Source organism: Poecilia reticulata, chromosome 12, assembly GCF_904066995.2.
Source record: "Poecilia reticulata chromosome 12, P_reticulata-male-v2, whole genome shotgun sequence".
NCBI lineage: Eukaryota > Metazoa > Chordata > Actinopteri > Cyprinodontiformes > Poeciliidae > Poecilia > Poecilia reticulata.
Genome location: NC_088841.1, coordinates 22580795 through 22595063, shown reverse-complemented (window position 1 = coordinate 22595063; position 14269 = coordinate 22580795). Strand labels below are relative to the sequence as shown.

The window sequence follows — 14269 nt, the reverse complement described above, 5'->3', positions numbered from 1 at the left end:
TTTTCGGATCACCTTCATAAGACATCAGTTTGCTTTTGGGGATAAAGTATCCAGTATTCGGTGGAGGTACTAATACCCACAAAACTTGAGACTCGCTTTAAGGATGCTTATAACTGTCTATTAACACTTATAAACTGAAGAGATTAATTCTTCATTTATTCTGCATTAATACATAGAGTGGAAACTAATGCTAAGCTAGCTAGTTAGCTAGTGCTGAGACAGTTTCCCCTGAAGGTAGCTTCTACTGTAGGAGTATCAAACTCATTTTCATTTTGGGCCGCATCAAGGTCACGAATGTCCTTAAAGGGCCGGATGCGACAGAATGTAACAATTATACTACTTGTTAAGAAACTATTAAAATATTATAGCGTGTTTGATTAGTACTTCTTAAAACATAAATAATTTTAACATCTTTTCACATTTATGTAATTTGGTCCTATAGGAATGAAAACTAATTTGATATGACTTGTAAAATAATATCTAAGCACAAAACTGTTATCAGTCTATGTGACCCTCTCAAATGTAAAGGGCCACATAAATAGCTATGGTGGGCCGCATTTGGCCCACGAGCCTTAAGTTTAACACCTGTGGTGTAGAGGGTGTTCCAATGTTTTTGTATTTGATGATAGATAGATAGATAGATAGATAGATAGATAGATAGATAGATAGATAGATAGATAGATAGATAGATAGATAGATAGATAGATAGATATTTCCTGCGATACATGCGCGCGCATAAGAACCCTCTGATTCACGTGCGGAAAAACGTCTGGTGAGGGGTGGGGAGGAAGAAGAAGAAGAGAAGAAGTGACTTATGGGATGCGAAGTAGCCGGGCGGCTGACAGACGCACCGAGGGGGGAAGAGTGGGTGACATCTACAGGAACCAGCCGAAGGAAGAGCGGGAAATAAAGAGGGGGTGTAATAAATTAACTGGTTATACGGTTCATTTGGGGCGCAGCGTGCAGGTCTGTGCACACCGCCATCGGATCCTGAGCGGAAGAAAAAGTTCAGATCCCACGGATCAGCGCGTGGGAGTGGGGAGCAGGATCCAGCTCCGCTGCGTGTCTCGTCATGGCAGGTAATTCAGCCTGGAGCTGGGCTTCACCCCGTCCGACTGCTGCGTGGTGCTGGTTCGTAACGACTCGTTTTATGTTGCGTGGGGGTAACGGAAGCTAACCAGCTAGCCAAAGTTAGCAGTGCTAACCCTTAGCTAGCCAGCAGAAACAAGTGTGCCCCCCCCGGACTGGTTGTCTCTGCCAGCTGCTGGTAGCAGATGATCGCTGGTAACCGAATCACTGGGACTATTTTTGCAAGCTAACAGTTGCTTTAGCCGAGCTCTGCTGCAGTTCTTTCAGCTCTAACGGTTCATTATCAAGAGTTGCGCTCCGGTCCGGCCAACCAAAACATGAAACTGGGAGGTTTGCTTTGACTGGAAAATACGTGTTGGTTTCCACGGGATGTCTAGCTGTCCCTAAACACACCCGGGCTGCTGGCTTTGACGAGGCGAGCCGTGGCGTTAGCGCTGCTGGTGGGAATGTCGGCTACTTTCAGAGAGCCGGATCACTTGACTCGGATCACCCAGAAGAACCGTCTGTTTCTTTCACGACCACTTTATAAGAAACGCACACGTGTAATTAAAGATATTATTCTATTCTCTAAAATGTGGTCCTTGGGAGGGGCTGATGACGTCACGAAAGGCACAATGAAATAATTTATTTATTCCAAAGGAAAATTGAGAAAGATATCCAATATTTTTCATAGGGACATTTTAGATGGAGATGATGTGTGAAGGACTGATCTCTAGTTGCAGTCAGTGTTCCAACCAATGTGAAAAAGCCTCTGACTGAAGACATGCATTACTAATCCATCTCTGTTGCTGTTGCTGTTCCCCTTTAAATCTCCAATCAGCTGGCATTAGTAAAATCAACAGCAGATCAGCAGCAGATTTTTACATATTTTATAGATTCTGGGCTGCATTTAAAGGGCATTATCAATAATTTTTTCCTAACTTTTCTTTCTCTCCTTTCAGCACACCATGCCTGTTTTTACTTTCAGCATATTAACCATTAAAATGATACATTAAAAGTCCGTTTAAAATAGTTCCTGTGTTATTTTCAGCTCTCGTTTCTGATTGCACTATTGAAATCTTATGCAGCTCCAACTGTAAACTTCAGAAATTTAAAGAAAGTCATGACGATGCTTTTGTTTTTCTGGCTTTTAGCAGATAAAAATATTTTTGACAATTGTAACTGACCTAAAAGAAGTGTAGTTCAGCGTGATTTAACGTCTCCTAAATTAAATTAATTGCTATTTTTTTATGTTTGCTTCCATTTCTTAGTATAACTTCAGTGATTAAAAGATGTAAAGAAGAAGATTACTTGTTGTTTGTAATATTTATTATTCCTGGATATTTGCTGCTGTTCTGCAGTGGTGATGAAATCTGTTTATAAATCACTGGTCCATCGTAGCATCAAGCCCAAACAGGAATCTAATCTAAAAACAAAAAATGCCTTCAGGGCTGTGAATATTTCACATGTAGATATTTATATCTACAAGTATATATATGTAGTTTAACGTTTAAAATCTTTATAAATTTATAAATTGCTTTTGAGCTGTAATATCTAAGCTTCTAGTCAATTTGTGTTTTTTAAGCAGTGGTTGTTTCCTTATAGGACAGATTTAGACGAGACTGTTTTTCTTTAACAATATAAGAGGCATTTTACACTTTACCAGCTGTCATTCAAACATATAAAGGAATGAAATTAAAGTTATAGCCCATAGTTCTTGTTTTTGTTTTTTATGGCAGGATAATTGAGCAGTTTAAAAAATGTTTATTAACATTATCTGCGAGCTGTTGTTGAGAAATGGAAGAAAACTGAGTCCAGACATGCTCTGGTATGAGAACCTCACAGTGTTGTAACCACAATTTCACAACTATGAAGTGTTTCACTCTAAATATGTGCACAAATGTATATTTCTTTCTTTAAAACAACAAAAAATGTTTTTCTTTGCCTAAAAATGTAGATTAATCATTAGAATTATAACATAAATAAAATGTACTCTAATTTTGACCTATTGTCTTAATCAGAAACAAAATTAGAATAAACAGACACTAAGTTTACCAGTAACTAATGAAAAATGTTTGCAGTGGTTTTCTAACTAATTGATCAAATGTTTTGCATTAGTTCCCACTGATCATTTGTTTATGCAGTTCTGACCCAAAAACAGAAGCTGGATCTGACACCATCATAAATGGTTCCAGTTCTCATGAGTCCATATTTATTTAATCAAAATGGAAGCAAAGTTTCTTCTTCAGCTGTTAAAATGTCATTAGAACGTCATACAGCAACAGTCTTCAGTCAGGGGCTTTTTCAGATTAGGTGCGAGACGGACTGCTACTGGAGATCCTTCCTGTAATAAGTGTTAGCCACAGAACTCTGACCAGAGCTGTTGGGTAATTGATGTCTTCAGTTTTTTTTATGATCTGCTGTTGAAATAAAAAAATGAAGAGTTTCTTCTGAGTTTATACTGGAATACACATGAATTGTGTGGATGTTAAATTTGTAAAATATTTAGACTGTTTTATCTTTTTTAGACAAATTTCTGTGTTTTTTGGCTCAGTTTGCGGCAGAAGTTAAAGAGGATGTTAGTAAGCTTTTGCGACACCAGCCTGTTATTCATTGCTTACTTCATGACGCTGCTCAAACTTGACCTTTTATATTCACAAATTTGAAAACATTAGCAAGAAAATGACCAAAGATGCAGTTATTTGACTTATTATCTCATGCATTTATAATTTAAACTGGTATTTATTGCAGTTTTTCTGGACTTATTGATGCAATAAACGTGTAACATGATAGAGATGTAATCTAACAGGTTTTCTTCCTTCTGAAAGGACCCGGAGGCGACATGCAGTGGTGCTTCTCCCAGGTGAAGGGAGCCATTGATGACGACGTAGCTGAAGGTGCGATTTAAAATAATCCTTCATACGACATTTTGCTCCAAATCTAATTGATTCTGCTTGGTTAGCATCTGGATATCGGAGCTCTTGATCCTTTATGTTGAAATGTTTCCTTACTTTTCCCCAAAGTTTATCTGAAATTCCTAAAAGTTTTTATAACCGAAGACCCTCCCTTTTCTCCATTAAGTCATGAGACTTAATGGTGCTGTTGGTTTCCAAATGGGGAAAATCCAAACTTTATGAAGTTCAGAGTTTTATGGAAATGAGTTAAAATCTGAGCTTCAGAAAACTGTTTTTTGGTATTAAGGGAACTTTAAGGATGCAGCTTTTATTAGGAGACAAATCTGAAATGTTTATTTATCAGGGCTGCAAGTAATGGTTAGTTTAGTAATCAAATACTTGGACGATTAATCGATTAGTATAATGATTAATCGATCCTTTTTTTTTTTTAATTGGCACATTCTTAAGATTTTTCATCCTCCTATGGGGTCTTTAAGTAATCAAGACCCCTCTTTTATAGAAATGCAATAAAAGATGCAAATAATTCCTTTTTAAAGAGGAAAATAAACATTTTATTGCCCAAAACGCAATAACTGCATTTCTTTAGTGAACACATACAGCTAAAAACATACTTTTATATCAACATGTGAGAAGTTCAGTTCTTTCTGCTTAAGTTAATATTAATACAGTGTAGAGCTAATCTGGTGATTATTTTATTGATTAAAAGTTTGATTAATATTTGAACAAGGTGAAGCTAAAACTGAAACTTTTGAAATTCTGGGTAAAACATCTACAAAGTTTTTGTAATTATCTTAAATGAAAAGCGCAAATATATTTGGACAGTTTTTCTTTAGTTTTCACGTTCCAGTTAACGATTAATCGATCACTTAATTAGTTGACGATTATTTCAATTATCGATTAATCACGATTAATTGTCTCAATCCAAATATTTTATTTGACAAATCAGCACAAAATGGTTAAACTCTGACAGGTTTTTTTTGGGGGGGTTGACCATCGTCCAATCAGCTCTGACCAGCTTCCCACAGCATGATGCAGCCACCACCATATTTTATGGTAAAATACATCAAAGTTTAAGGATACCACTTGACAAAATGTCTCTGCAAACTGTAAAACACCCCATTCTGGGCCTCAGGCAGCACAAAGGCCCCCTCACTACAATCTGGGCACTCAGTGTCTTTCTGCTCCAGTGGACATTAAAGTGTGCGTGTGCGTGTGTGTGTGTGTGTGCGCGTGAGAGAGAGAGAGAGAGGAGTCCAGGATGTGAAAGATGGTTTGAGTAACTGGAGTGAAAATGGAACCGATCACGTTCCGTCCGCCCTCCTTCCCCCCGACACAGACTGCTACTGCTGCGTTTAGTAACTAAATGTTTTCATTCTGATGTCGTTTCTCTGCCCAGCCGACATCATATCGACGGTTGAGTTCAACCACACGGGGGAGCTGCTCGCCACCGGGGACAAGGGCGGCCGCGTCGTCATCTTCCAGCAGGAAGTAGAAGTAAAGCCCTCCTCAACGTTCGGTGTGTCTTTTTCTAGATTAAGTCGCGCTTCGTCTCATAAGTGTCCGTGTTTCTCCTGGCAGAACAAGAACCTGCCCCAGTTCAGGAGCGAGTACAACGTCTACAGCACCTTCCAGAGCCACGAGCCCGAGTTCGACTACTTGAAGAGTTTAGAAATTGAGGAGAAAATCAACAAGATCCGCTGGCTTCCCCAGAAGAACGCCGCTCAGTTCCTGCTGTCCACCAACGGTAAAGCTGCAGGTTTTATCGGCCAAACATTTCTCCTCTGCGTCCTTCAGACCTGAACAAGGAGGAGAGTTAATAATAAACCTTCATTTAAACATGCTAAAAGCTGGATTTTATTTATTCTCAACTAGAAGCGCACAATATATCGGCCAAAACATCCGATATCAGCCGATATTAGTCATTTTTTAACACGCCAATATCGGTCGGATAAATAAAACTGGGCTGATATGAACAACCGATATTTTTCTGGTTGTTTTTTTCCTAAAAGTGTTGAAACCAGTGAAATATATATAATATTGGTTGATATCATTTATCAAACTAAATGCAGAAATATTAAAATAACAGGAAAATTTTCAGTTTGTCTCTGATTTTAAACCATATTTATGAATAAACATGGTGCGAAGGTCCTTTGACTGTATTTTATACCTACATTTATTTTATAGAATGTTTAAAAATACAAAAATAAAATGACTGGAACAACAAAACAAATGTTTGGAGCAGAATACTAAACATTTATCGCACACTGACTGGTTTTGACTGTAAATATTTAACTAAATGAAGCTCCAAAAGCTTGAAACCTTACTTTGAAAGTATTTGACTTTGAAATTTGTTAACTTTGAGTTTGTTTCCTCTTCCTGTTGCAGATAAAACTATAAAATTGTGGAAAATAAGTGAAAGAGACAAGCGACCAGAAGGCTACAACCTGAAAGAGGAAGATGGCCGATACAGAGATCCCAACACGATCACGGCACTGCGGGTCGGTCAGAACCACACCACGATGCTGTCGTGATGCATTCAAAGAAAATCTGAATTTTTATTAGTTTTTCTGCACATTTCAGTGAATGAAAGCCGTTTTCCTGCTGCAGGTCCCGGTTTTAATCCCCATGGACCTGATGGTGGAGGCCAGCCCTCGCCGGGTGTTCTCCAACGCTCACACCTACCACATCAACTCCATCTCCGTCAACAGCGACTACGAGACCTACTTGTCTGCGGACGACCTGCGCATCAACCTGTGGAACCTGGAGATCACCGACCGCAGCTTCAGTATCCTCAAACACAACCTGAGAAACTTTATTTAGATTTAGGCGTCCGGATTGTTCCATTGTTCCACCCCTCGCCTGTAGTGGCGCTGCACTGAGAAGTACTGCAGGTATCGACACAAAACCTCTGAAGAAGACGCTGATCACAACTTCCTGCTTCATAAAATGTAAACAAAAATGGAGAACTGTCGGATTTTAGCGACTGAATGATTTCTCTATTAATATACTACTGGTTTGGACATCGCCTGTTAGTCGCTAACCTGGCGGCCATTACTGTGAGTCATTGAGTCACGTCCGCAAAACAAGACCGTTCCAATGTGAGCAGGAATGTGTCACAAAAATGTTCGTAGCTCCTTATTTCTTACTCGATTTCTATAAAATATGATGTTTTGATATTTAAAATATGTAATCTCCCTAAATATAAATGTTTAAAGTTTGGTTTCTGTCAAGATGTCAAGGGAGGACGGAGCAAATTTCTAATTTTACATAATTGACACCGTTAAAATTAGTTTGTTGAAATTTAATAAGCCATGGCTACTTTATGAAATATTTCGTACTATTTGATGGTTATGAATATCGCTACTTTCTACAATCAAACGAGGCAGTCGATCCAATTTTTGTAGTTTTTTTTTTAATTTTATTTATTTATTTTTTTTAGGGAAAATGACGCTGATAAACTGCCAGGACGTCATACGCGTAACACAAACTGACGGCTATATCTGTCAGGCAAGTATGCGCTGTCATTTCCACATGCTTTAATTTTATCAGCAACATAATATCATGACGTAAAAGTTAGATCGCCGTATTAACAGCTGACATCCCGACTTAGCGGTTAGCTAGTCAGACCATCATCGAGTAGCAGGGAGGCCAGTTTCGACGGGCTGTAGCTAGATCCTCTATAAATATACTTTGAAACCATGACAACGCGTGTATATCTATCCAGTTATCATTGAAGATTAATTTATTGACTTATTTTTGTTGTATCTGGTCGCGTATGCTGATCTGACAGCTCATGTAGATGTGGCGGACCTCTTAGTGCGCATGCGTACTCACTACATGTATGCTATTCTGACAGCGAATGCTCATCTGAGAGAACACCCGGCTTTCTTTTCTTTTTCTTTTTATATTCCATTGCTAATTTTTACCTCTCCGAACGAACCGGAGTTTCTATACAAGTTGAATTAAGTTGAGTGTGAATTCAGCCGTGTTGTTGGCGCTCCCTGACTGCGCGCTCCCCAGACATCGTGGACATCAAGCCGGCCAACATGGAGGAGCTGACCGAGGTGATAACGGCGGCGGAGTTTCATCCTCTCCAGTGCAACACCTTCGTCTACAGCAGCAGCAAAGGGACGATCCGCCTCTGCGACATGAGGGCGTCGGCTCTCTGCGACAAGCACTCCAAGCGTGAGTTTGCGCCACTTCCTAAGCAGGAAAAGGAAAAAGAAAAACGATGCGAGTAAAATCAAAACTTCATCAATGAAAATAATAATAAAATGACAGATTAGCGTTTTAAGTGGGTAAATTCCCGGACATGAGAATTAGGGACAGGTTGAGATTTTTATTTCTTTTAAATTATAAGAGTAAAGTCATATAATATTAGCTGAATAGAAATGTTATGTTGCCAGAAGAGAATTGTAAAATTACTTAAGATTTGATGTAACCAAATCCTTTAACTCTTGATTTTTTTTATGTATAGTTATTTTAAAAATTGTTTAACTTCTGATGTGTTGAAAGATAAAGTATTTCCTTATCTGTAAACAGATACCGCAGTATAACTTCAAAAGAGGCTCAGAATTCCTCATTTAAATGTTTATTATTTTCCATGTAAGAGTTATAAGATTACAATTTATCTCTCCTAATTTTATGACTTTATTCTTGTATTTTGACTTTTTCTCATATTATTACGACTTTTCGTATTATTCCGACTTTTTTCTCGAATGACTTTCTGATATGTTATTCTCATATTATACGTTTTTCTCTCATGGTATTATGACTTATTATTGAAATTTTCTGACTTTTTGTTGCATGACTTTATTCTTGTATTATGACTTTTTTCCACATTATTCCTCGTATAGTACGACTTCTCATAATGCTGTGACTTTTTTATTGTATTATTACGTCTTTATTATTGCATCATGAATTTCTTTGATGTTTTATTTAGACTTTTCTCAACTTTATCCCCATAATATTGTGACTTTATTACTGTATAGTTAAAATCTTTTTTTGTTATTATTGCGACTAATTCTCATAATTTTATAACTTTTTGTTTTATGATTTTATTAATATATTATTGATTTTTTTGTCTTGTATTATTCCAACTTTATTCTCGTGATTTAGTTTTTCTTTCTTTTTTCTTTAATGCTCCTTCGTACTGAACTGCCAGAACATTTTTGTCCCAATACTTAAATTTTCGATCATTATATGGCTGAAAAATGGCCGACAGGAGTGACATCACATGATGATTTATGACATCTTTCATGACATCCAAACAATAGGTTTTAATATTTTTATTGGAGCTAGAAGCAGTTGTTGTTCTGGTCAGCAGCACTGGAACCACCACGGTAACCTGAGTTTCTACAGTTCATTCGTGACATTAACCCTCATTTCCCTCCTGTAATGACGGCCGGATGAAGTGAGGATCCCTCTGGTCACAGCTGGTCTCCGTCTTCTTCTCTTCCAGTGTTTGAGGAGCCAGAAAACCCCAGCAACCGCTCCTTCTTCTCAGAGATCATATCGTCCATCTCAGACGTCAAGTTCAGTCACAACGGACGCTACATGATGACCAGAGACTATTTGTCTGTGAAGATCTGGGACCTGAGCATGGAGAACCGGCCGGTGGAGACGTACCAGGTCAGAGCGCTGATGCTTGGGTCTCCTTAGACTCTGATTGGCTCAAACTGATTCCTTATTTCTCTTAGGATCTGTAAATAAATAAAATGCTTTGCTTTTATTCCATTTCCTGGATATTCCTGCTCCTTTCAGATGTTCAGGTATCCAAAGATGACAGAAAATTATACTCAAGTAAGAGTAGATATTTCAACTTAATTTTACTTGAGGAAAAGTAAAAAAATAAAATAAAAAAGTGGCTGTCCAAGAAATTATTAAAGATTAAAAAAGGTAAATACTTTTTAAAGAAACCATTTAAGTACTGAGAAACTGATCAAAACATCAAATATTTATATTTAAAATTTACATAATCAGATGGATTGAAATATAAAGTTATAAGGAAGCTTTTGTATTTAGTAAACCAAAATGAAAATAATTTATATAAATAACATCATTGTGTACAACATAGTATTAGGGACATGCTAAGAAAACAAAAAGTCAAAGAATAAAGTTGAAATAATACAATAATAGTCAAAATATTAACCCAAGCAACGGCTCCTTCTTCCCAGAAAAGAATAAATTAATAATTTTAAGTCATAAATAAAATCAGGCAAAAACAAACATTATTCCAAATGAGTTTCTTTCAATCTAAAACATATGAAACTTGAATAATAACTGCAGGTTTTTGTCTTTATCTAGTGAATTTCCAGAAATTTAACTCAAGTAAAAGTAGCAGTGATGTATAATAAAGTTTCTAAAAGTACATTGTGGTAAAAGTAAATGTTTTTTCCAGTTACTAAAGTAAATGTAACTAGTTATTACTCAACTGAAGTCAGCCCCACCTTAAATAAAAAAAACAAAAAACACATTTAAAGTCACTCCTTGTAATCTGCATAGCGGCCACTAGAGGTCAGGATAAACAGTTTGTAACGGACATTTGCCATAAAACCATTTCATGTATCAGAGCTGTAGGAAGAAGTGATTCTTCTGCTGCTTCACGGCTGTTTGGTTGAATCGTTTCAGGTTCATGAATACCTGAGGAGCAAGCTGTGCTCGCTCTACGAGAACGACTGCATCTTCGACAAGTTCGAGTGCTGCTGGAACGGAAACGACAGGTAGGAGCTCAACGCCCGTTATGACTCTAAGAATCCATGACTAATGTGTCGCCGGTCGGGACGCCCAGAGGAGCGTTTTGTTTTCCCTCTGTGTCATCCGTTCAGTTGTTGAGCCGATTTGAATGATTCCTCTGTTTAACAGGTTTAATTATCTCCACTCCCTGGATTAAAACAGGTTCCTGGATTAATTCACAGAGGTGTATTGTAGATGGAAAAAAGAGTAGTGCATTTCCAGCAGAAAAACTCAGAAATGTTGAGATTAATCTGGTCAAATTTCTCGAAAAAACAAGGAAACGTACAAGCTTGAAAAGTTGAAAAATGTCTAATTAATCTCAGAACTTTCCCAGAAAAAACATAAAAATTTCTTAACTTAAAATATTGAACATTTCCTTGGAAAAAATACCTCATGAATTTCTAGGTTAATCTTAGAAATGTTCTAGAAAGAGCAAAAACATTTCTGAGCTTGACAAGTTGAAAATTTGCTGGGGAAAAAATCTGAAATTTTGAGACTAATCTTTAATAGAAAAAACATGGACATTTCTGAGTTTAAAAAGTCAAACATCTTTTGAAACTCAAGAGTCTCAACATTTCTGATTTTTGAAACTCAAACACACATTTCCAATTTTTTTTTCTAGAAATGTTCAGAAGTTAATCTTTAAAATTTCAGAGTTTTTTGGTGGAAATTTACTCTTATTCAGTGGTTTTGCACATTTGAACTGAAAGAAAAAGATAAATAATGCATCTAACAAATTTAGAAGAAGTCAACATTTAATTTTACTACATTTTTTTTGTTTTCTCTTTTCTTCTATAATTTTTCAGTTTGAAAGTGAGAAGCACTTAAGATACAGGTAGAAATATTTTGACGCTGGCAAGACGTTCAATTTAAATTGGATCATTTAGCAAAAAATAAGCAGTTTTAAGTCTTATCCTTTGTTTTCCAAATCCCTCTGGGAACCTCTTAGGTGCTCTTTAAAAAAATCAACACCAAAGTGGTTTTTCTTCCACTAAACTTTCTTCTTCCACATACTCGTAGAAAAGCTAGAGTTTTTTCAGTGTTTTTGTTCTTTTGTTGTCTCCGTCTCGCCCTCCTCCCCGTGGCAGCGTGGTGATGACCGGCTCCTACAACAACTTCTTCCGGATGTTTGAGCGCGGCCAGCGGCGGGACGCCACGCTGGAGGCGTCGCGGGAGAACAGCAAGCCGCTGCAGGTCCTCAAGCCGCGGAAGGTCTGCACCGGCGGCAAGCGCAAGAAGGACGAGATCAGCGTGGACAGTTTGGACTTCAACAAGAAAATCCTCCACACCGCCTGGCATCCGCAGGACAACATCATCGCCGTGGCAACCACGAACAACCTCTACATATTCCAGGATAAAGTGAACTAATGGAGACGAATGGTGGGGTTTGGGGGGAGGGGGGTTAACCTGCAGGATCATCTGGAGGAGCTCCGTGACCCCTGTGTGACCTTTGTGTGGACGGGTTTCTCCAGTCGTCCGCTGCCTTGTTGTTAAAGTCGTGCCAATGTTTTTCCTTTCGCCTGCCGACCCGACCTTTACCTCTCATCCCATCGTTTCTTCAAACTTTGGCTAGACTTTTTTTTTATAAACGGTCCCTCTGATTTGTTCTCTGGTAGAATTCAAACAACTTTTTTTATTCTTTTGTCTCCCATGAAATTATGGTGTTTACATTTATCAAAGAAATCACATTTTTACTCATTTCTTTCATGATTTTAAAATCACAGTTTGACCATGTCTGAGCTACGACGGAGAATTGGGATCATAATAAGAAAAAAAAGGAAAATAAAGAATTAAATTACAAAAATAAAGAACAAAGCTGCAGTAGAATAAGAATATAGTCATAATAATACGAGAATTGTCGTAATGTTACGACTTTATTCTTGTGTTATTACAACTTGTATTATTTTGACTTTATTTCTATATTTCAACTTTATTTTAATAATATGAATTTATTCTCTTATTACAACTTTGTTCTCACAAAATTATGACTTCATTCTTGTAATATTGCGAGTTTATTCTAGTCTTACTTCAACTTTATTCTTCATGTATTATGACTTTCTTGTAAAATGTCTATACTCTTGATACTGTACTTTATTCTGGTATTTTTATTTGTTTTTACATCTTCTTAGCGTGTCCCTAATTCTCCGTCTTACTCTCCAAACCCCAGAAGTTATTCTTTTATCTCCCTTCAAGATGGCCGTCTTTCTGCATCGGATCCTCTTCCTCTTTTTTTATTTTTATTTCTCTGTGTGCAACAGCCGTCGGGTAATAAAGAAAGGCTTTACAAAGATAATATCGTTAAAATTATGATTGTCATATTTATATGAAATACTGTTGAAAACGTCGCGGGTTGTTTTCCGTTCCACTTTGTGAAACAAAGCCGGACTTTTAGCTCCTTTTTCAGAGATCTTAAGTTTCACACTGGACTCTTTTTGTGCACCAAACTCAGTCCTCTGGATGTCTGCATTGTGTGACTCCGATTTAAAAACCGTAAAATTATTTGTGGCACTGAATAACTTATTTTAACCACTGGAAACATTACTGTCATAAGGATTTTATTTTTTATTTTGTTCAGGACGGGGATTCCTCCAGTAAGGTGGAATTATAATTTTACTCTGATGGTGGAAGGAAAGGGAAAAATAAAGGAATTATTTTGCATCGTTTTGGTTGAGTGACTTCGTTTCACCGTCTGTTTTTGTTTAAATTAAGATGTTCAACATTTTTGTATAATATGAAAAGGTGAAAGTTGGATTTATTATACAAAAAGTGATGTATTTTATTTTTTTTAACCTTTGTTGATTATGGCTGAAAAATTCATAAAATTACAATATGACAAAATATCAAAACAACAGATTTAATGTGACCTTCAGTTATGAAAATTGGGATAAAGCACAGAAGATAAGCTGAGCTGTATCCAACCATATTAATGGAAAGTTTTGTGGAAGGAAAACGTAGATAAACATGAACTATTCTTTGGCGTGAATTAGCATGTGGTACTGGTGAGGTCTTTAAAAGAAATTCAGGATCCTTACTGAAATGTAAACGGCGTCCTCATGTCGCCGTTGAAGTTGACGTTCCTGTTGACACCTTTTCCTTCCACTAAACTTTCCACTTGGCTACAGCACCTTTAAAATTTACCTTCTGTAGCTTATAAAGCCTAAATATTAATTTTTTCTGTTTTATGAGGTCAAATTTTCACATCTTAGTTGCCGATGCATAAAATTCAACTCTTAAGAACTCTGGGTTTTACTATTTTTATTTTTAACGAGATTGCTCAAAGGCATCATGGAAAAGTTCTTGGATTTGAACTGTCAGTGGATTAAAATCTGCTCTGATGGGGTCCAGTTACAGAAATCTGTGAATAAGCACTCATCGGGTTAGAGTGGTGACTGTGTACGTGGGGGCATGCATGTCCCCACCGTCTGAGGCAAACTTAGATGCCATGTTTATACTTTTCAAGCTAATAAGTAGCTCTCTGTATGGTAAGACATTGTAGCATATAATGAACTCTGGCTCTATTTGTTTTAATCTAAGTAGTGGGATTTCTTTTT

General features: G+C 37.2%; 1 protein-coding gene across 2 annotated transcripts; it reads left to right on the top strand.

The window, feature by feature from the left end:
- Positions 1-773: 773 nt before the first annotated feature.
- On the top strand, positions 774-13376 carry LOC103473972 (serine/threonine-protein phosphatase 2A 55 kDa regulatory subunit B alpha isoform-like). Of its 2 annotated transcripts, XM_081614074.1 has the most exons (10): positions 776-1079; positions 3897-3965; positions 5380-5477; positions 5562-5727; positions 6369-6481; positions 6591-6768; positions 8004-8168; positions 9445-9614; positions 10614-10705; positions 11807-13376. In XM_081614074.1, exons 1-10 carry the CDS (start codon positions 1073-1075, stop codon positions 12084-12086), a joined length of 1338 nt encoding a protein of 445 aa, XP_081470200.1. In that variant the 5' UTR covers positions 776-1072; the 3' UTR covers positions 12087-13376. The 2 variants fall into 2 exon arrangements, with proteins under 2 accessions (XP_081470199.1, XP_081470200.1); XM_081614073.1 differs by having other exon boundaries at positions 774-1079; positions 5380-5727.
- The last annotated feature ends 893 nt before the right edge of the window (positions 13377-14269 follow it).